Source organism: Mirounga leonina, unplaced genomic scaffold (genome assembly GCF_011800145.1).
Source record: "Mirounga leonina isolate KUSES-001 unplaced genomic scaffold, KU_Mleo_1.0 Mir_125, whole genome shotgun sequence".
In the NCBI taxonomy this organism is placed as follows: domain Eukaryota; kingdom Metazoa; phylum Chordata; class Mammalia; order Carnivora; family Phocidae; genus Mirounga; species Mirounga leonina.
The window spans coordinates 16,094,842-16,114,865 of NW_023270305.1; the positions used below are offsets into that span (position 1 = coordinate 16,094,842).

Genomic DNA, 20,024 nt, shown 5'->3' on the forward strand with positions numbered 1-20,024 from the left:
GTAAATCTATATTTTATATGCCAGATGTTTTTAATTACCTATAAGCCTGTCCTAACTAGGAGCAATAGGGCCCACAGCTTTGCGCTAAACATTCCAAGTCAAATAAAAACAAGTATTTTAAAAAATCCCACTCTCCTTCTTTTGGTATTAAACTTGCTTTGCCTGAAATTATAGAAACAGGTTAAGTGATTGCTGATTAAATTACTTTAAAAATTTGAATCAATGAAGATAATCTGATGAAAAGGTTTTAAAATTATGAGTTGTGCTGTGCTTATCAGTCTTTTAAAGTTACATTTTATTTTCCCTTATTCATACCTGGAAGATTGTCTTGAGGTGTGGAGCACAGTTTTTGGAAAACTGGGAGCCCAAAGTGTATTGGGCTTCCAGTTATGGAATGAGTAAGTTTCGGGGATGGTAGAGCAGAGGGAATATAGTCAACGGTATTGTAACAATGCTCTACAGTGACAGATGGTAGCCATGCTTGGGGGGAGCACAACGTGACGTGTAGACTTGTCCACTCACATGCTGCACATTATGTGTCAGCTATACTTAGAAAAAAAAAAGGTTGCTGTATTGTATTTAAATACACAGCCATCTGATTCCACCGTCTCTTGCAGTTCCCCTCGAGCCTCAGACTCACAGATCAGAAGTCCACTCAACATCTCCACTGGTCCGTCTTACAAGCATCTCACATTGGACTTGTGCAAAAGCTCTTTCCGCACCGAACCCATCTCCTCTGTTCTCTCCAGTAATGGCCAACCTAGGAGTTGTCCTTGATCTCACTCTTCCCACACCTCCCACTCCACGGCCTACTTTCATTAGTCCTGTCTGCCACCTTCAAGACAGAGCTTGAATCCTACCACTGCTAATGGCTTCCCCTGCCACCACTAAGCCTAGCCCCTCTGTTCTCTTATCTTGAAGTGGGTAGAGATTAATGCTCCATCTCCTTGAGGGCTCTCTCCTATTTTTATTTCTAAGAACTCTTTTCTCTAAAAACCTTGTTTTAAAAAAACTTTCATTCTTAGATTATGGTTGCAATAATTTATCTTTCTGAGGATATTATGGTTTTTACAAGTTTTCCTAAGCTTTCTGTATTTTTCTTCCTCCAAGTTCCCCTTTTATGTTTGTTTCCTTCAGATTAGACCCTTTTCTCAAGCCTTTTTTGGTTCTTGGCTGGCTATTCATATTTTATGACTGGGACATTGCAAAGCCGATGGGAAGCTCTTGTAGATCTTGTCCACTGGGGGGCAACTGGCTTGCACCTTTCACTGGGTGTATCAGTCTCCTGTAGCTGTAACAAACTGCCACAGACCTGTGGCTTGACACAACAGAAGTTTGTTTTCTCACAGCTCTGAAGGCCAGACATCCGAAATCAGCACAGTATCCCAGGATAGAATCAAGGTGGATAAAATCAAGGTGATTGCAGAGTCACACTCACTCCAGAGGTTCCAAGGGAAAAATCTATTCCTTGCCTCTTCTGGCTTCTGGAGGCTTCCAGAATTCCTTGACTTGTGGTCACACGTCTTCAGCCTCTATTTCTGTTCACATTGCCTCCTCCTCCTCTCTGTGTGTGGAATCTCCCTCTGCCTGCCTCTTACGGGGACCCTTGTGATGGCATTTAGGGTCCCCCAGATAATTCAGGATGACCGTCCCACGTCAAGATCTTCAACTTAACCACATCTGCAAAGACTCTTCTTTCCTTATAAGGTAACAATGACAGGTTCCTGGGATCAGAGCCTGATACTTGGGATGGCCATTACTTAGCCTACTGCGACTTGCAGTATCTGGAGTTTTTCTCTTCATTGGTCAGTTCCTCCAGTGAGGAGTTCTCTGATCGACTCCTACCTGCGGCCGCGTTCTTGGCACTGAGGGGAAGAAGGAGGGCACACATTTTGAAGTCGGTAGACTTAAAAAATATGTATCCCTGTTTATAGTAGAGGATTCATCCTCAGTGATGTCTAATGTGCCCAAGACCAGAGAGGCTTTAATTCAGTCTCCTCACAGAGGGAAGCCCTGGTAGGGGACAGATAGGGGGTGAGGGAATGGGCCAAGGATCTGGTTACTTTTTAGACACACTTGTAATTGACTTTCCTGTCTGCAGCACTCTATGGCCAGGGGTGACTGGCACCCTCAGTTTCTGGGCCTTTCTGGGGCTTTTGCACAGAGTAAACCAGGCTGTTTCTGGACCTAGATATCAACTTTCCAGTCTCCTAAGAAAGGTACCACTTGTCCATAAACTTCCCAGTTTCCAAACTTTTGTCATTGTTGTTATTTTTGTCCTTGTGGGTTTTTATACAACTAAAAAGACTCCCTTTAGTGTTGTGCGTGTGCGTGCGCACGTGTGTGTGTATTTTGGCAGACAGCACCGGTTTAATCTGCCTTTTAAAATGTTGTGTTGCTCTTATAGACATTATATGAAAAAAAAAAGTATGGAGATTTCCTCAAAACATTAAAAACAGAACTACCTTAAGCTCCAGCCATCCCACTTCTGGGTATACAGCCAGTGGAAATAAGAGTCCGTGTCTCGAAGAGAGATCTGCAGTCCCAAGGTCACTGCAGCATTGTTCTAATAGCCAACTTACAGAAGCCACCTAAATATCCACCGACAGGGCGCCTGGGTGGCTCAGTCTTTGAGCGTCTGCCTTCGGCTCAGGTCTTGATCCCAGGTCCTGGGATCGAGCCCCGCATCGGGCTCCCTGCTCCACGGGAAGCCTGCTTCTCCCTCTCCCACTCCCCCTGCTTGTGTTCCTGCTCTCGCTGTGTCTCTCTCTGTCAAATAAATAAAATCTTTTAAAAATAAATAAATAAATAAATAAATAAATATCCACCGACAGATGAATGGATAAAGAAAACGTGGCATGGATATGTACCATGGAATATTACTTGGCCTTAAAAGAGAAGAAAATCCTGCCTGAAAATCCTGTGACAACATGGATGAACCCGGAGGACCTGACGTTAAGTGAAATAAGCCAGGGGCGGGGGAGGGAAGGCCTGGGGAGATGTTGGTCTGGGAGCACAAAGGTCAGTTTGCTGCAGGACGAGTAAGCTCTGGAGATTTCACGTGTTTTCCACTCTCAGTTTTAACTGTAGAATGGGTCTCAACACGCCTAAGCATGTAGCACTTTTGTGCTGATAATTATTTTCTCCTTTCTTCTGTTGATGGGGAGAATGTCACTGATCAATTTTTCTCATCTTAACTCAATGTTGCATTCCTGGAATAAACCCCGACTTTGTAGTTAGGTGAGAAAGAAAAAATAAATCCCGTGTCTCTCAATGTGTAGTCCCCGGCCAGGGGCATCAGCATCCCCGGACGCTTGCCGGCAATGCAAATTCTCAGCGATGCCTAAGCTCTCAGGGTGGGGAGAGTAGTCTGTGCTCTACCGGGCCTTTCTGCTGATTCGGATCCATGCCAGCATTTGACAGCCCCTGCGGCAGAGGTGTGTTGATGCGTCTCCTCTTACCCTTCCCCGCGGGAGAGTGTGGGAGCACTTGGCTCAAGAGCAGGAGTGGAAGGCCCTCAGCGAGGCCCGCAGGAGGGCAGCAGAAAGACTCACCATGTGTCCGTTTTAGAAGTAAATATTCCTTCCATGAAGGCCTCTGGAGGCATCCATTTGACAGGCAGCATGGCGCAGCCTCCCTTTCGGTAGTAGCTGGCTCTGTGGGGAGAAGAGGAGACCCACACTTGGTCCTGGAGGGGGCTCCGAGTGGGAGCTCTGCTGGGCCACCAGAGGCTGCAGCCATTCCAGGACTGAAATGCACGAGGGGTTCCCGTGGCTCAGGAGGAGGGCAGGGGGACATAGGAGGGGCAAGAACTTTGGGGTCATTTAATAGGAGGTGGCCCGCTGGAGGAAAGGAAAGATCTAGGTCATGACTAGAGTACCCAGTAGCAGACGGGTAGATTTCCCCGGATGGGTTTTGTGTATTACAACTCGCAATGACTAACAGTACTCCAGCCTGGTGCCTGAGGGTCCACAGTCATGGAAGACCCGACCTGGGGGGACTGAGAGCAGGGCCTGTGTCTTGTTCGCTTTGGATTCTCCGTGGCACTCACACAGTGTTTCGTTCAATACAGGTGCTCAGCAAATAATCCGGGGAGCTGGAGGGACGCTGCCTCCCCGAGCACACCCCAGCCTGAGAACGTGTGGCCTGTGGCAGAGTTGGTTCCAAAGGTGCGAGTTGACTTATTAGTTATCATGAGCTGCATTAATGACATCATTGACATAGCTAATAAATTAGCTCACACCCTCGAAGGCAGCTCCACCCCCCGCCCTGTGTTCTCTTGTTGGGGTGCGCTCGGGGAGGCAGCTCCCCACCAGGCGCCTAGAGTAACTGCTTCACTAAACACGTGCAGTGCGCCCCCCTCCTCCACGGGGGATATCCTCCCAAGACCCCCAGTGGATGCCCGAAGCCACAGATAGTACCCAATCTTACATAAACTAGGTGTTTTCTTATACATACAGACCCATGATAACGTTTAATTTATAAATTAGGCACAGTGAGAGATTAACAACGAAACTACAATACAATAGAACAATTATAACAATATAGAGTAATAAATGTGAATGTGGTCTCTCTCTCTCGAAATATCTTCCTGTCCTGTGGTTACCCTACTTCTTGTGATGTGGGATGATAAAATGCCTACGTGAGGAGGTGAAGTGAGCCCAGTGACGCAGGCACCATGACGTAAATTTAGGCTACTGTTGACCTTCTCATGGTAAGTCAGAGGAGGGTCATCCAGACCACACAGTTGACCCCAAACAACTGAAACCGGGGAAAGAGAAACAGCAGATAAAGGGGGGGACCCCCAGACCGAGTATTTACTCTGCCGAGTGCTGAGGACATGAATAAGTCGTGGTCTCTCTCACCCCAGGAGAGAGTTTAGTGGAAGAAACAGACGCACAGACTCCTGCAGTGGAGAACACGTATAGTGAGAGTATGTACGAAGCTCATGGACACAGAGGCGGGGGTGAGGGACAGGAAGAGCTTCACCGACGGGGGCCGATGGAGCTGAGTGCTGAGGAGCTCTCCTGGAAGACCATTCCTGACACGTGAGATGGCAGGGGCGTGTGGGGCCAGTGGGGCCAGTTGGGGTGGTGAAGCTAGGGCCGGGGAGCCGTCAGAGCTGAGCATGGAGAGAAAGGGCTGGCTCGCTGAGTCATGCTGCAACATTCAGATCTTGAACTAAGGGCAATCCTGGGTATTCTGAGAAGGGAGGGGGAGGGGCGCTGAGACCCTGAGAGGTTAAGAGAAGGGAGAGCGGAGCACCCGATCCTCCCCATGCTCCTACCCTGCAGGAACGGGGTGCCCTCAGTGTTCCCTCCCGTGTCGATCCCTACCAGTTTTATGGGGGCCTTCAGGGCTCCCCCATACTCTCAAAGGGAGAAAGCTCTCTGTGACCATCACTCCTCACTCCTTCCCTGGATTGGGGGTGGGGGGTGCGTAATTAGTGACCATGCAAAGGAGTGACTTGCTCAGCTCACGCAGCAAGTCATGGTTGCATATTAGTCAGCTGAAATTGAAATGAGGGGTTGGGAAGAGAAGAGTAGTACAATAGGAGGGTTTTCTTTTTAATTAGAAAAATTATTTTATTTTTTAATATACCCTTGAGACTATGACAGGGGTAAAGAGATGAAGCTGAGCTATGGGCTCTGAACCACCCTCCCGTGGCTGCTGGTGTAGGTAGAAAAGACCGGGGAGCTGGCCCATTATGTTGTCTGTTCTGGGGTGCTCCTGTCTGAGGTGATGGAAGCCAAGTCTGTTTAGAATTCCTGAGTATTGAGGAGTAAAAGTTTACTGAGCATTTTTTTCCATATCAAGTATCCAGGTTACTTTGCGTCTGAGAACATTCTGGGATTAGAGATTTGGAACCAGAAAGACGATCTCCTTAAGAACATAGTGTCAGCAGTTGGTGTGATCCTAGAATTAGACCACCAGGCATGCGCACTAACTAAGCTGTCGTATGTCCTGGAAAGGGCCTTAAGGAAATGTTAGGCGGCCAGTGGACAGGGTGCCAGAGATGACTTACGGCACAGGCAGCTACGTCCCAGTCTCTTGAGGGGACGGGGCTTTGCTGGGTGACGGCTGTCTTTGCTCACCTGTAGATGTCTCGGGCCATTCCAAAGTCTCCAATCTTGGCCACCCTGCCAGGGCCCGGACAGGTCAAGAGGCAGTTTCTGGCAGCAATGTCCCTGGGAAGAAAAAAAGGAAAGAGAAAATGCATTTCCTAATTTTATTTCTGGGAAGATACACAGGTAATATTCATCACAAGGATTTTCACCTCCAGTCTAAAGTTCAAATAGTTCCCTCCTTTGCCCTCGATTTCCTTTACTACATTATACTCCAGTATGGGAGAGATAGCTCGACCCATTCCAGCCCTCAGAACTAACAGGCGAGTGGGAACAGATTAGGGCAGATGATTGAAAATGTTTAATGGGATAGCGATAATGAAAGTAATGATAATAGGAACTAGAATTTATTGGCCTTTTACTCTGCACTAAGCATTGTTCTAAGTGTTTCATGGGTAATTATACAACAACCCTAGAAGATAAAGGGCGCTATTCTCATTCTATTAAAAAACTTAAGGGCGCCTGGGTGGCTCAGTTGGTTAAGCGACTGCCTTCGGCTCAGGTCATGATCCTGGAGTCCCTGGATCGAGTCCCGCATCGGGCTCCCTGTTCGGCAGGGAGTCTGCTTCTCCCTCTGACCCTCCCAACCCTCCCCCCTCTCATGTGCTCTCTCTCTCAGTCTCTTTCTCTCAAATAAATAAATAAAATCTTAAAAAAAAAAAAAAAAAAAACTTAAGCTAAAAGAAGATTGTATAGGAACATAAGAAATGCCATTTGGCCTAGGTTATTGTTTTGTACAGATCGCTGTTTGTTTCTGCCAGTTGCCTGGGGCTTGTTCTGGGAGAGCATGACTTCCATGATACCAAGTTCAAGCAGGTCAAAGTATTCCCCAATAATTCTAGTTTTCTTTTTAAATAAGCTACTATTGTTCTTACCTCCATGATTTTCACTAATGCTTTTGCTAAGCTGTATGCATCACAGCTCTGGGGCTGAGGAATCATTTCAAGTCGTAAAGTTATCATGTTTTCTTTGCCCTTGTACTCCAGATGGCCTATTTTCCTGTACCACACCTGGAAGGCATGATCAAAGCTCTCTAAGACTCATCCACTCATCAGCTGCCTACCCATGCTTGACATGCATGTGGGAATGAAGGATGCATCCAGAGAAAGTCTGGAACGGGTCTCTAATAATATTGAAGTCCTGGGCAGAAAAAAAGTCTTTCTTAGGGAGTACAAGTGGCATTTTCCTATTTTCAACCAGTTTCCCAAAGGTCCTGATCTTTGGTGGAGAAATAAGGACATGGGTAAAATAAACAGGATCTGGACTGAGGGTCACTAGGATACTAGTGAGGGTCACTAAGATACCAGAACGGGGGGCAGAGTGGGAGATGGGTGTTGTTAATGCCACTGACCTGATACAGAGGGTTTCAGTTGGATTTTGAGGAGCAGTGGTGCATAAAATGCCCTAATAAAACTATGAAAGCATAACATATATGACATCAAAAAGAAGAGAAATAGTAGGATATATAGCCACTGAAGTAGACCAGAAACAATATTTATATCTCCAGGAAGGTCTTTATGCTGATGTGCATGAAATTGTTGCTTAACACAGTGATCTTGAATTTAATGGCAAGGAAGTGAATGTGATGTCAGAGAACACACCAAGAATTGGTAGAATGACCCATAATTCTTGAAATGGCAATAAACCATGTCCAAAGGAAACAGAGCTAATAGAAAAATGGGAGCCTGTGAATCTGGGAAAGGAGTTCCGCTCTGAATTCAGGAGGTGTGCATGCACGGGAGACCGGGAATCTTGAGGCGGATGTCGGTGCAGGAGAGGGGGTATTAGAGGTCACGCTGCCGTGGGAGTGCGGCCCACAGAGCTCGTGGACAGCGAGGAGGTGGGAAGGATGCTTTCCTAATGCCGGTTACCTCAGAAGAAAAGCTTCGATAGGGATGGACAATTTCTGTTAGATGTTGTCTTTTGCTTATAAAGCAGACCCTCTGATACATTCCTGATTTGATCTTCGGCAATTTCATTTCTCAAAAAAGATAAAAGTAGCAACAAACAATTACTCTGGGGACCTAATTCTGACCTTCAGTAACTATTTACAGATGTGGAAAAGAATCTCGAGAGAATGTGATCCTGTTATCTCGTTATCTACAATAACAGAGCACTGGATATAGTCGAAAGGTCTCATGGCTCCAGGAAAGCAGATTTTAAAACGACAGAGGAAAGAAGAATGTGACCCCTCAGCCGGAGAATCTGGACAGTTGATGACGAACATGGGGCTCAGATGAGAAAGCAGAAATGATCTCGTTGAGAAGGGAAGGCAGGTGGCCAGAATCACCAAGGTGACTGCCCAGCTCGCTCTCCAGTGAGTCCAGACTTAGAGGACACAGACAACAGGTGGAAAGGTGGCTCTTGCCAAGAATGAATTCCAAGAGCACAACCTTGTTCTGTTTGAGCAGCCATAAAGCCCAGAGCTGAGATTTATGGAACATTCTGGCCACAACAGAAAGGGCAAGAACAATGGCAGGGCTGCCCCGCGCTTTGAAGCAGAGGGCGTAGCTTTGGAGGAGAACATGAAGGACTGGTCCCAGCTCCTTTTTCACTCCTGTTATTTCTATTAAGCACAAAACCTACAAGTTGGACAGAGTTAGAATCAAGAGGAAGATCTGAAGACCAAAGAGATGGAGTGACAGTGAAAGGATATGCCGGTGTGAAGGTTTACTGCGTTTTGTTTTTTTTTAAGATTTTATTTATTTATTTGAGAGAGAGAGAGAGAATGAGAGAGAGAGCGCACATGAGAGGGGGGAGGGTCAGAGGGAGAAGCAGACTCCCTGCCGAGCAGGGAGCCCAATGCAGGACTCGATCCAGGGACTCCAGGATCATGACCTGAGCCGAAGGCAGTCGCTTAACTGACTGAGCCACCCAAGCACCCTATTGCCTTGTTTTAGGAATGACTTCAGGAGCCCAGGTGAGTGCCTTTCTTGATCTTTAATTTCTCCATTTTTATTAGGGCAGGAAGCATAGCTTGCTATCTGCTTACATGCTTTTCCATCTCTGAACTCACACAGCTTCTCTCATTTCCTGCTTTGTACTTACATTCTAATTCTAATTATTACGAACATGTCTTATACTCTTTGAAGACATTCGTTAAAAAGTGATTGTTCATTCACCAGGCTGGTATTTACTAACTGAGAAGCATATCATTAGGAAGAGCTTTGCAAACAGCCTAACAATCTATTTGACTTTTCAGATTTCAGAATCAAGGTGTCAGCTGAGAAAGTCGTCAACATCCACATGGAAAGAAATATGTATAATCTATCATGTCTATAGCATTACATGTGGATTTGATGTCCCAATCAAACACCATTTAAACATAAGGGTCCTGTAGAGTAGAGGAAATGAAGTATGGAAGCAAAGAAAATGATCTGTTATGCTTCATTTCAGAGTATTTTAGAAAAAATTAATGTATCCAACAGACATTAATCGTTGGGATACAAAGATGCATAAAATAGGGTCCTTGCCTTAGAGTTACCCATAGTCAAATATGTGAAAATATGAACTGCTCTAACTTCCCTTAAGGAGCTCGGTTTTCTAGATGGGAAAAATGTTAAAGTGACAGCAGACTACAAGGTACAGGCAGGAGTCCCTGCGGAAGGTCAAGAACAGCTCATCTAGATCTCTGGCACTGGGAAGGATATTTTATGATACCTATTTTACATATGGGGTAAATGAAGCCCTGATAGAATAAGTAATTATCTTAAAGACAAGTGAAGCTGAGTCATCCAAACAAGTCTGGAGAGAGACCTACCATTGTACTCTGAAGGGGGGGACCTGGGCGCTTGAGACATGTAGGGAAGCACACAGAAGGCAGAGGGAAGAGCAAGGTCATTTTGACTCACCGGTGGATGAAGTGATTTTCCTCCAAATACTGACAGCCACAGGCGATGTCCCGAGCCACGTGCAGAAGGTCCAGCATGGCCAGGGAAGAGGGCTGGTTCTGTGGGGAGACAGAAGCGATCCGCTGACGAGAAGCTCATGGGCAGAGAAGATCTGAAACACGGCCTTTAAGAGCCGGCAAGGAGAGGAAACGGACGCGCTGTCCAGCTGGGTCTCAGCCCTGGCCCACATCAGAAATCACGAGGCGGCTTTCAACACACACGTCTGGGCCTCAACCCAGACCAACGAGCCCGCCTCTCTGGGGGAGCGTAGTGTTTTCAGGTTCGCTGCCCCCCGGGTCCGTGCAACGTGCAGCCACAGCCGAGAGCCCCAAACTATAGCAAGTCAGGATGGGGCAGGTCTATTCTGCACGTTCTTCCACCTCAAACTTCACAAACACTCAAACCTCCCAAACTTATAAACAAACCTGCAAAGGAATCAAGGGAGATAGGTTTTTAAAATGTTCTGTTTAAATGTTAAAAAATATTTAAAGAAATAATCTTCTTCAAGAAGATCTAGACCTAAAGTGGACTGAAAAAGAAAAGTTTTCAAGAAATGCTGGGCTGGTGAAGAGCTATGTTAAGCATTCTTCTGTGAAGTCTCTTGTGCAAAAGGAGAAGTCACCCCACCCCCGGGGGGTGCAGCTCGTCTCAGCTTCCTCGAAAGCCTTGCTGGGCACCTGGCAGGCTTTTCCGAAGGCTACATCCCACCTTGGTGTCTCTCTTAATTCCTAAATCCTCGAAGTCTGCAGCAGCCTGTTATCACTCAGTGTCACATTCACTTTGCTGTTGTGTTTCTTTGTCCATATCCCTAAGTAAACTGCGAGGTCCCCGAGCGGGGATTTCAGCGTCAATTCCACAGTACAAAGCATGATGCTCGGCACACGGCAGCGGTTCAGTGAATACTGGGGGGGGGGGGGGGGGGGGGGGGGGGCGGGTTGGTTGATGACAGCTAAACTCTGATTTTCCCAGATGTGGCTGGGAGTTTTCTCTGCCCCAGATCAAGGCCTCCTCAGGACTCCCTGGAGCAATAGTATGGATCTAGGGGAGGCAGAGAGGAGTCGAGCTGCTCTAGGGCATGCTTCAGTTCTGGGGAGACAACTTGGGGAAGGATACACCCTCTGCCCACGGAACATCAGGCAGTGCTTTACATGCAGTAGAACAAGTCCAGGCACATGACCTCCTTTGATGCAACATCCTGTGTGGTTGTAGGCAAGAGACGGTATCTCCATCTTAAAGAGGAGAAGGCTGAGGGCTCAGAGAGGCTAAGTGACTCACTACAGGTCGCACAGCCAATAGCCGGGAGCCCAAACCACCCTGAGCTGGGCTTTAAGGATCTGGGTTGGGGGAGGCAGGATTCTAGGAGTTAAAACTGGGCTGCTCAGGATAACACGTCCAAGAAGGGATGGAGACTTCATGGACACAGTGCATAGTACCCAACTGAATCAGAATACAGCACACAAATGCAGTGAGCAACATAGTTCAGTGGCTTGTTGAACTGACCTGGGCTTCATCCCTGCTTGTCCTTTACTCACTGTGTGACCTGGGACTAATTACTTTGCCTCTCTCCAAGCCAGTGTCCTCGTCTGAGAAAGAGGCATGTTACTATCGCCCTCGCTAGATTGTTACAAGGACCACAGCAAGAGGCACAGAGTGAATCCTTCATGAAAGGATCTGCGGTTATGGAGGGGCTACTGCATGGAGGACCATGGTGGTCTCAGGAAATGGTCCCTGTGTTTGGCTTCTCTGAGGGCCTGATTAGGGTCAGAACCACTGGGCACTGTGAGAGAGTACCCATCTCCTGGTGGGGGGGCGGGGAGGAAGTAATGTATTTCCAAGGGAAATATTAATCCTTTTTGCTATAGTATTAGAAATATCTTCTCTCTCTCCAGGAAAATGCTCTATTCCTATAAAAGAGGACTGGTCATAGCTTCCCCTGAGTCTCTTTGTGTCTTAGCCCCCATCACTCAGGATGCAAGGACCACTGATGTCTTAAATGCCTGGCATCCTGCAGGAACTAAATCTTCCCAGCCATTAACCCATGGGCCAGGTTTATCTGAGCTCCGTCTTCGGCTGCTCAGAGCAAATTAACTGCTCCACTAATCTGCACAGAAGCGGACAATTGGCAAGCTGTGTGTGTGTGTGTGTGTGTGTGTGAGAGTGAGTGTGCGTGTGTGTGTCTGGGGGGAGAATTGGGGAAGGTTTAGATGTTGTGTGAAACTGATAATTAAACGAGCAATGCAGAGCATAACTGGTGTGTCCAAGGGCATTTGTATTGATTTGGGCAAAGAAGGAGTTGGAATCAGGTTGTTTTTTTTTTTCACCGATTCACCACTGACTGTGGCACTTTGTTTGGCAACCATACATTCTCTGGGCAGCCATGGTCATGGACATATATCTTGTCTGGTACTCAGAGAGGATTTTGTTCAGTATTTCCCAAAGCGAATTGTGGGATGGAATTTGATCAAATAGGCATGGGAATTCCTGGGTCAAAATGGTTTCTTGAGCACAGGAATTATCAGTCTTTGCTATACACTGACGTCCATAGCTAATCAATAAGAGCGCAGGCTGCATGGCTCTGAAATGTGTTTGACCATGGAATTCTTTTGCACATGCGTGTGAGTGTGTAGCTCCTCAGAGCACTCGTGTTCCCCTCAGGGACACTTCAGACTGATATCTTACTTTTACAAGTCAGAAAACGGGCCCAGTGAAGGAGAATGATTTCTTTGGTTACAGCTTCTGAGGGGCTTTTCCCAAAGGGTAAGTAGCTTCTCCTGGGCCATTTAGAGGTGAAGAATCACAGGAGATGGGGTAGGAACTGTTTTACCAGTGAAAAACAGAATAGGGGTATATTTTAAAGATTTACTTATTTTAGAGAGAGAGCAAGCAAGCAGGGGAAGGGGCAGAGGGAGAGGGAGAGAAAGAATCTCAAGCAGACTCCCCGCTGAGCGTGGAGCCTGACACGGGGGTTGATCTCAGGACCCCGAGATCATGACCTGAGCCGAAACCAAGAGTCGGATGGTTAACTGACTGAGCCATCCAGGTGCCCCCAGGGTAGGGATAGATTTTAAATCGATGCATATAAGGGCAAGAAGGTGAAAGGAAGAAGCAGGTGCAGACAGGGAACGTGAGGTACAAAAAGCCATTGTCAAAAACGATGAGAAGTCACTGCTGCTGGGGTCTCGTATTTCCTGGCTGCTGATGCGGCTGACTTTTCACCAGCACCAAATGCCCCTTCAGGCATTTTGGGGCCAGCATTGGTCTGGCAACCTCAGAGCCAAAGGTTTGCACTTGGGCATTAGCCCAAAGCAGAGGTTCTCGTCTGGACACTGTGATCTCTGGGATAGAGGCACCTCCCGTGTCCTGAGCATCTTCTCAGAGCTGCTACCCACAGGCATTGCCATGTTCCAAATAGGTACAGACACTGTTGTGGTTAATGACCGCCACCTTTAATTGACAGGTTACTGACCCCTTAATGGCTTCTGTCATTACTGATTGAATGAACGGATACCAAAGACAGCTATTAGCCTGTATCAGGCTTATCTTAAACCCTCAATAAATATTTGTTGAATAAAGATTGGCTCTGTAAAATTACTTTGACATTAATCTTTCCTTCTTGAGAAGGTGAGGTCCTGGGACAAAATGAGGTTTTCATGAATTTTGTTTCCATGACAGCCTGGGTTGGCCAGGGCATCCATTCTGTCCCATGGCGTCTGCACATATCTGTTCTGTCACTTCATGTCAGCACACCTGTTATCTGAAGCCAGAGCCTCTTAGACCGTCTCTGAGGTCCTTCAATCCTGATAGTCTATGGAACTGCTGGACCCCAGGGACAGCAGGAAGAGAGGACCAAGACCTTGTCTGATTCCGAATGCCCAGCCAAGGGCCTGCACACAGCAGGTGTCAGGTAAGCCCTGAGAGTCTCAGGGGATTCAAACAAATGAACCAGGTGGAACTCAGGCCTTTGAATCCAGAGAGTGTCACACCTCTACCCACCATCTTTCGGTGTGTGTATTTCTCCAGCTGCGATGCTCATTGGCCAGTCCCTCCGTCCTTCATCCCATGCAGGGTTACTCGTATAGCCCCCTCTGCCCATGACGATGCCTGTTCCTTTCTCACAGTCAACCCGATCCTCACCCGGCTAAGCTGGATTTTGTGGCTCTGAGAATCCGTGCCCAACGCCCAGTAAATCTCCCAACCCCCAAGGAAGCTGCAGCCACAAACTCATGTTCGAGGGCTCACTCTGGAGAGCTATAATCCATCCAACACTTAAAATCACCTCTCGTGGGCGGGCATCTCAGGAAGGACCAGCTCACCTGGGATGCGTGGGTGTGTATGAAGGTGAGGAGTAGGGTGATTGGGGTGCTACCAGGACTTGGGGGCGTGGCTGGCAAGGAGAGCCACGCAGGGGAAGAGTGGGGTCAAGGGTTAGAAGAGTGGATTTGGTGAGTGGGATCCTGACCCTCAGAAGCGGCCCTCCCAAGGAGAGTTGACCAGCTTCTGGCTGTGGGCATCCCCTGGGCGGTGCTTGCAGTTAGAGGTCACAACTTGGCATCAGGCTCCTTAGGGTGGTGCAGGGGGTAGGAGGTGGTGTGAGGTGTGAACGATCTGCCTTTCCTTGCTGGTACTTTGCTCTTTGGAACAATACACAAATCATTTTTATCATCACAAGACAGAGATGCTTTTGTTTGCAAGAGAGAGGGAAGATCCCTGCCCCCATGTCCTTGGGTTTGCCAAGTGATGGGGTCCCAGGTCCCCTGTACAAGCAAGTCTGTCCGTTACGTGCACAATACTTCCTTCTCAAGCCTCAGGAGCATCCAGGAGGAAAACCAGGGCCAGGACTCCTTCCAAAGTGTGATGCTATGTGTCCTTATTTAACCCCTGCCAGAAGCACTGCTGAGAATCTCAGGGCACAAGAGCTGAAGGCTCTGCTTTGCTGAGTGGTGGTGGGAAAGCCTTTGAGGCTGGTGTCCATACCCTGCAGGGATGTCTGGCCATATGGGCTCTCAAGGACCCAACCTCATCTTGGTATTCCATGGCTTCCCAAAGAGAATCATTTGGATAAACAGCATGGTACGTTGGAGTGAGCCCTGAATCAGGAGTCCCAAGTTCTGAGTTCTAGTCTCAGTTCTTTCACTTCCTGTGTGGCCTCAGCAAGTCACCTAACCGCTCTTGAGTCACAATGTTCTTATCTGTGAAATTAAGGTGAGATCTATGCTGTTTACTTTACAGGGGTGGTTTTCAGAAATGTGGCAACCACAAGGAAGATGAAGATAATGCTGATGAGGGTTATTATGAGATGGGGTTGGTCTTTCACCCCCCCTCCCCTCATCCTCCTGTCAGCTGTGCTCAGGTGTGCACACACTCATCTTTGCAGGGAGTTAGACCGGATTCTTCTCAGATGCTGAGATAGATCACCCAGAGGCTTGTAGGAATAGTACGGAGGCTCCCCGGGCTAACGTATCCTTCAGTCTGACTGAAGGTGGGGATTAGAGCAGGTGTGGCCTTTCAACGTTTCTGCCTCCAGTCTGAGTCCATGAGAACACCACGTTCAGTTCTGGGCTTTCTGGCTCAAGGTGGCTGTCTTGTTCTGCTTTCCTGGGGGTGGGGAGGGTGCAAATCTTCCCTGTGGTCTTCATGGTCCAGCAGCAACTTGAGGAAGCTGGGTCCTAGCTCAGGGGTCTGCTCTGCTCCAGTTCCTGATGCTCAAGGCCTCCTGAAGACCCCGGCAGGGACAGGAGTGGGCAGCTGGACTCAGGGTACGCCCCGTGGGCTACGTCTTAGAATTCAGAATCACCTCCAAGATGTTCTAGTCCAGCCCTTGGATTTCACACTGCCGATCCTGAGGTTAGGGAGTTCACAGTCCTAAGCCACATGGGTTGTCTAATGGCCCACCAGGATGGGGGGCTGGCATTCCTGGGTCTACCTAGGTTTCTTCGCTCCCCCAAAACTCCAGCCCCTTAATCATGACACACATGCAGAACCTTCATAAGTATTTCAGTATTTTATTTTGACAGTAAATCTACAAGGTCAGGGTGTCCCCACTTAAGAGATGAGGGTAGTGGGGTTCAGAATGAGTAGATATAGAATGTCCTGTCCCCAAGTCGGTTGAGTGAATGACATGGCCGACATGAGAGTCCCCATCTGTGCTTGTCCCTAATTCTTGGAATCAGCAGGCCACAAAAATGGATTCAGGCTGGAGGACCCATTGCACAAGCCTGGCTCAATTTCCCCAGGGTGGGCTCAGCCGGCATCCACCTTCTGTCCAATCTCTCCCGGTCATTCCCCCAGATCCAAGCCCCGGGGCTGACTCCCCTCCCACTGAGGATGTTGCTCCTCAGGCTGCCCACTCTTGCCCCTCCCACCCTCTGCTCCATTCCCTGGCACAACGACTAGGGCAAGACTGGGTCTCACTCACCGGGCGAGGGCGGGTCTCCCGGAGGAAGGACTTGAGGTCTCCTCCTGCCATGAGCTCCAGCAGGATAAATCGGGGCAGGGCTTGCAGACTCACCCCAATACAGCGCACGATGTTCTGGTGGTTGAATTTGCTGCAGAGCAGAGGGGGAGTAACCAAATTTAACTGAGCTGAGTCTGGGAAAATCTTAAGTGGGAAAAGCAGGAGACAAAGTTATGTTTTCAGCAGCTGCATTATGTAAATGCGTTCGGTAAATGTGGGTAGCCGGGGTCCCACGCAGAGCCTAGGATGGGGAGAATCTCACTGCTGAGCAGGCGGAAGAAGTGGAGGGCAGGCTGGGCAGGAGCTCAGTCTGCAGGAGAGTATTTGGCTGGAGAAAGAAGGACGCTACACAGGTACTTGGTGAGGAAGTGCGGTCGCGGGGGGGCGGCGGCAAGAGAGCGGCCAGGGTCTTGTCCATCGGTGCACAGACTGCTGGCTAGGACTCATGTGTGAGTTCTTTGAGGAAGCCGTCAGGCAGAGAAGCTGAAGGAACTGCTTCCTCCAGGGACCGCGTGAGCCCTGCCAGGTGACCGTGTGTGAACGAGAGTGGGCCCTGGGTGCACCCCCATGGGTGCTCATGGGGAGAGACCGAGTCTGGCCACGAGGCCCTAAGATTTGGGTTTTCTTGCTAATGGGATCCTGTTAGGACACCCGGGGCATGGGGCCAGTGCACTCCGAGTGGGCACGCTCGTGCAGAGCTGAAGGACTACACTGCTCTTCACGGAAATACAGTAGTGATGGGAGATCAGCAACAGTGAGAGGGATGATTTGGGTCTCCTTCCACATCATCTTATATTTCCCAAATTTTAGTCAATAATCATGTATCACGTGTCTAATCGGAAAATACGTTACCCTTAGAGCTAGGGCCTGAGCCTGCTGGGCATCCTCCTGTGGCCCCAGACCCCATGGGCACCTCACATCCTGTCCTGGCCTTATTCCCCTGCCACTTCCACGCAGGGGGGTACCCCAGGCCACCCCACTGTGTCTGGATGTTTGAGGCTCTCCAGCATCACGGGAGGCCACAAGCATGGTGAGATCTCAAGGTCAAACACTGGTGTCCTCTTGAAGGCAATCTGCTGTTGGGAGCGCATGCCCTCAGGGTCCCTGGGCACTGAGATTTCTAGTTAGGGGCCCCAGAAGCACACGTTGAAGGGTGCAAGCCAGCTGGTGTGGGACAGGGTGCGGTGGCCTCCATCACATTAGGGGCATACTTCCTTACACAAGATCTGAGAGCTGGGATTGGTGAGGGGCCTTGTGGAAGAGTTACCGGGGCTGAAAGTATATCGTCCACTGTGAACAACTAGCATGCTCTATTAAGAGAAGGGGGGGAGCCCCACTGGATGACCCACAGGGGTGCTCGTTGAAGGCAGAGTGATATCCGTCAGATTATTAGGCCACAGAAATTTTTTTTCTTGGACAGCCACCTGGGGCTATTTCACTCTGGTAAGATGTGTTAAGAATTTTAGGGAGCCTCCCGGTGGAGAGGCAGGGGATGCTGGAGGACGACACCATGTCCCTTGGAGACTGACAGGAACGTCTAACAGGGGTGGGGGTGTCTCTCTGTGGCTTTATTTACCTGATAATCAGGGCTTCCATGAGGAAATCCAGTTCGTCCTGTTCAGAACACACTTCAGGCAGCGTCTGGGCACAGAAGGGGAGGGTGGGAAGGAGGAGAAGGCTGTGAGCGGCAGCCAAGAGCTGAGGCCCACACAGACTGCCGGCCAAGGTCAGGCCCGCGATGGAGCCACCTCTTACCTTTACGGCCACTTGCAGGGGGCTCGGGTCGCTGGGCACTCCGGACACCTGACCTTCATACACTTCCCCAAACGCACCATGGCCCAGTCCCCTGTGCACAGGAAAAGGCAAGGTGAGATAGAGGGGGCGGGCCACGAGAAAGAGACATACAAGCGGCGGGGGTCGTGTACGCACTCAAGAGTAACACCCCCCACTTGGCTTGGCTAGACCATCCCAGGCCGCCACTGCGTTATCTGAAAACTGGCAAGAAAGGTTCCAACCAGGGATTCGGGACACTGGTTGAAGTTCATTCATTCGATGAAGACTAAGTCTTTGATATCCGCCAGGGTCACCGAGGTGAAGAAGACACGGCCCTTCCCCAGGGAAAGGCTCCCATGCCCTGTGGAGGGACAGATCACTGGCAGACCCTCCTGCGGGGTGTGCTCAGTAAATGATGGAGGAAGGCATGGGGTGATCTGGAAGCTCAGAGGAGGGGCACTTTGCTCCACCTGGAGAAGGAGGGGCCGAGAAGACTCGGGGAGGGAGCACTTGAGTGACTTTTGAGGAATGCCCTGGCTCCCTCCCATGTTGTTCTCCTCTCACTGTGCAAATCCCATGAATAGATGGGTGTTAAAATAAACAACTAACGGGCGCCTGGGTGGCTCAGTCGGTTAAGCGACTGCCTTCAGCTCAGGTCATGATCCTGGAGTCCCGGGATCGAGTCCCGCATCGGGCTCCCTGCTCAGTGAAGAGTCTGCTTCTCCCTCTGACCCTCCTCCCTCTCATGCTCTCTGTCTCTCATTCTCTCTCTTGCAAATAAATAAAATCTTAAAAAATAAAAATAAAAAATAAATAAATAAAATAAACAATTAACTACCTGCCCAAATGGCCCCAAACATTAAATCTTCTCCTCCTGGGAGGGTTGGAAATGCCCTGAGAGGTGGCTTTGCTGGCCTCTTGTGGCTAGAAAAATCCATGGTGCAGGGAAGACATCCAGCCCCCTAGAACTCCTCCCCACTTGCCATCCCCCCTCCCCCAGTACAGCCACGGGGCACTCACCGGATGAGGGTGATGTTTTTCCGAGGCACCTCCTTCAGGTCACTGATGGAGGAGGTCTTGCCAGCAAAGCAGTAGTTGGGGTTGTAGTCAGTCATGATGGTGGAAGTGCGGAGCTTGCTCAGCTTGTACTCAGGGCTCTGAAGCTCCATCTGCATGGCTTGCAGCTCCTGGTGCTTCCGGCGGTACACTACAGACAGATGAAGGTTAGCTGCAATGTGGCCTGGACCAGGCGGCCTGGCCCCTGAAGCCCAGCACGGGCTGCCTCCACCAGGAAGCCTTCCTGGATCTCCATCTCCTCCTTCGGGGATCTAAACATTTCCATCACACTTAGTAATACTAACAAAATGAAAGATCATTTAAAGGAGATGTACAGTTTAAAATCATGTCAACGGAAAAGATTTTATTGTCTCATACAGGGGCAGAAGCCCAATAGCTGGGGTCCTCTGAGAAGCAGACCCAAGATTCAATGTGCAACGATTTCAGTAGGGGAAATGGCTGAGTGGCAGTGGGGAGGGGCCCGGGCAGGCTGGGAGGGCCATCAGGTGGTGCTGAAAATCTGAATCCCAGTGTAGGAGCATGAGGGAAGGTTGAGTGAGGACCTGAGAGGGCCATGCAATCTAAACAAGTTTCAGCAAGACTGCCGAAAGCTCTGAAGCCAAAGTCAGCTCTCAGAGGGGTCCCCTGTGTCCCAGGGACAGACCCGCCTGAGAGTCTCTCCTCAGCCCTGTCGCTGGTGCAGCTGGGTGTCCTGGTCACTTGGGC

At 49.2% G+C, this 20,024-nt stretch overlaps 1 protein-coding gene across 1 annotated transcript in view; it reads right to left on the minus strand.

The window, feature by feature from the left end:
• The window catches only part of ALK (ALK receptor tyrosine kinase), a 687,757-nt gene that overhangs the window by 6,731 nt on the left and 661,002 nt on the right, over window positions 1-20,024 (minus strand). The window contains exons 20-26 of the mRNA XM_035000834.1: window positions 19,263-19,449; window positions 18,225-18,315; window positions 18,046-18,110; window positions 16,431-16,560; window positions 9,977-10,074; window positions 6,096-6,188; window positions 3,555-3,656 (exon numbers count right to left, since the gene is read on the minus strand). Coding sequence (XP_034856725.1) covers window positions 3,555-3,656; window positions 6,096-6,188; window positions 9,977-10,074; window positions 16,431-16,560; window positions 18,046-18,110; window positions 18,225-18,315; window positions 19,263-19,449 — 766 coding nt within the window. The remainder of the gene's footprint in view (window positions 1-3,554; window positions 3,657-6,095; window positions 6,189-9,976; window positions 10,075-16,430; window positions 16,561-18,045; window positions 18,111-18,224; window positions 18,316-19,262; window positions 19,450-20,024) is intronic.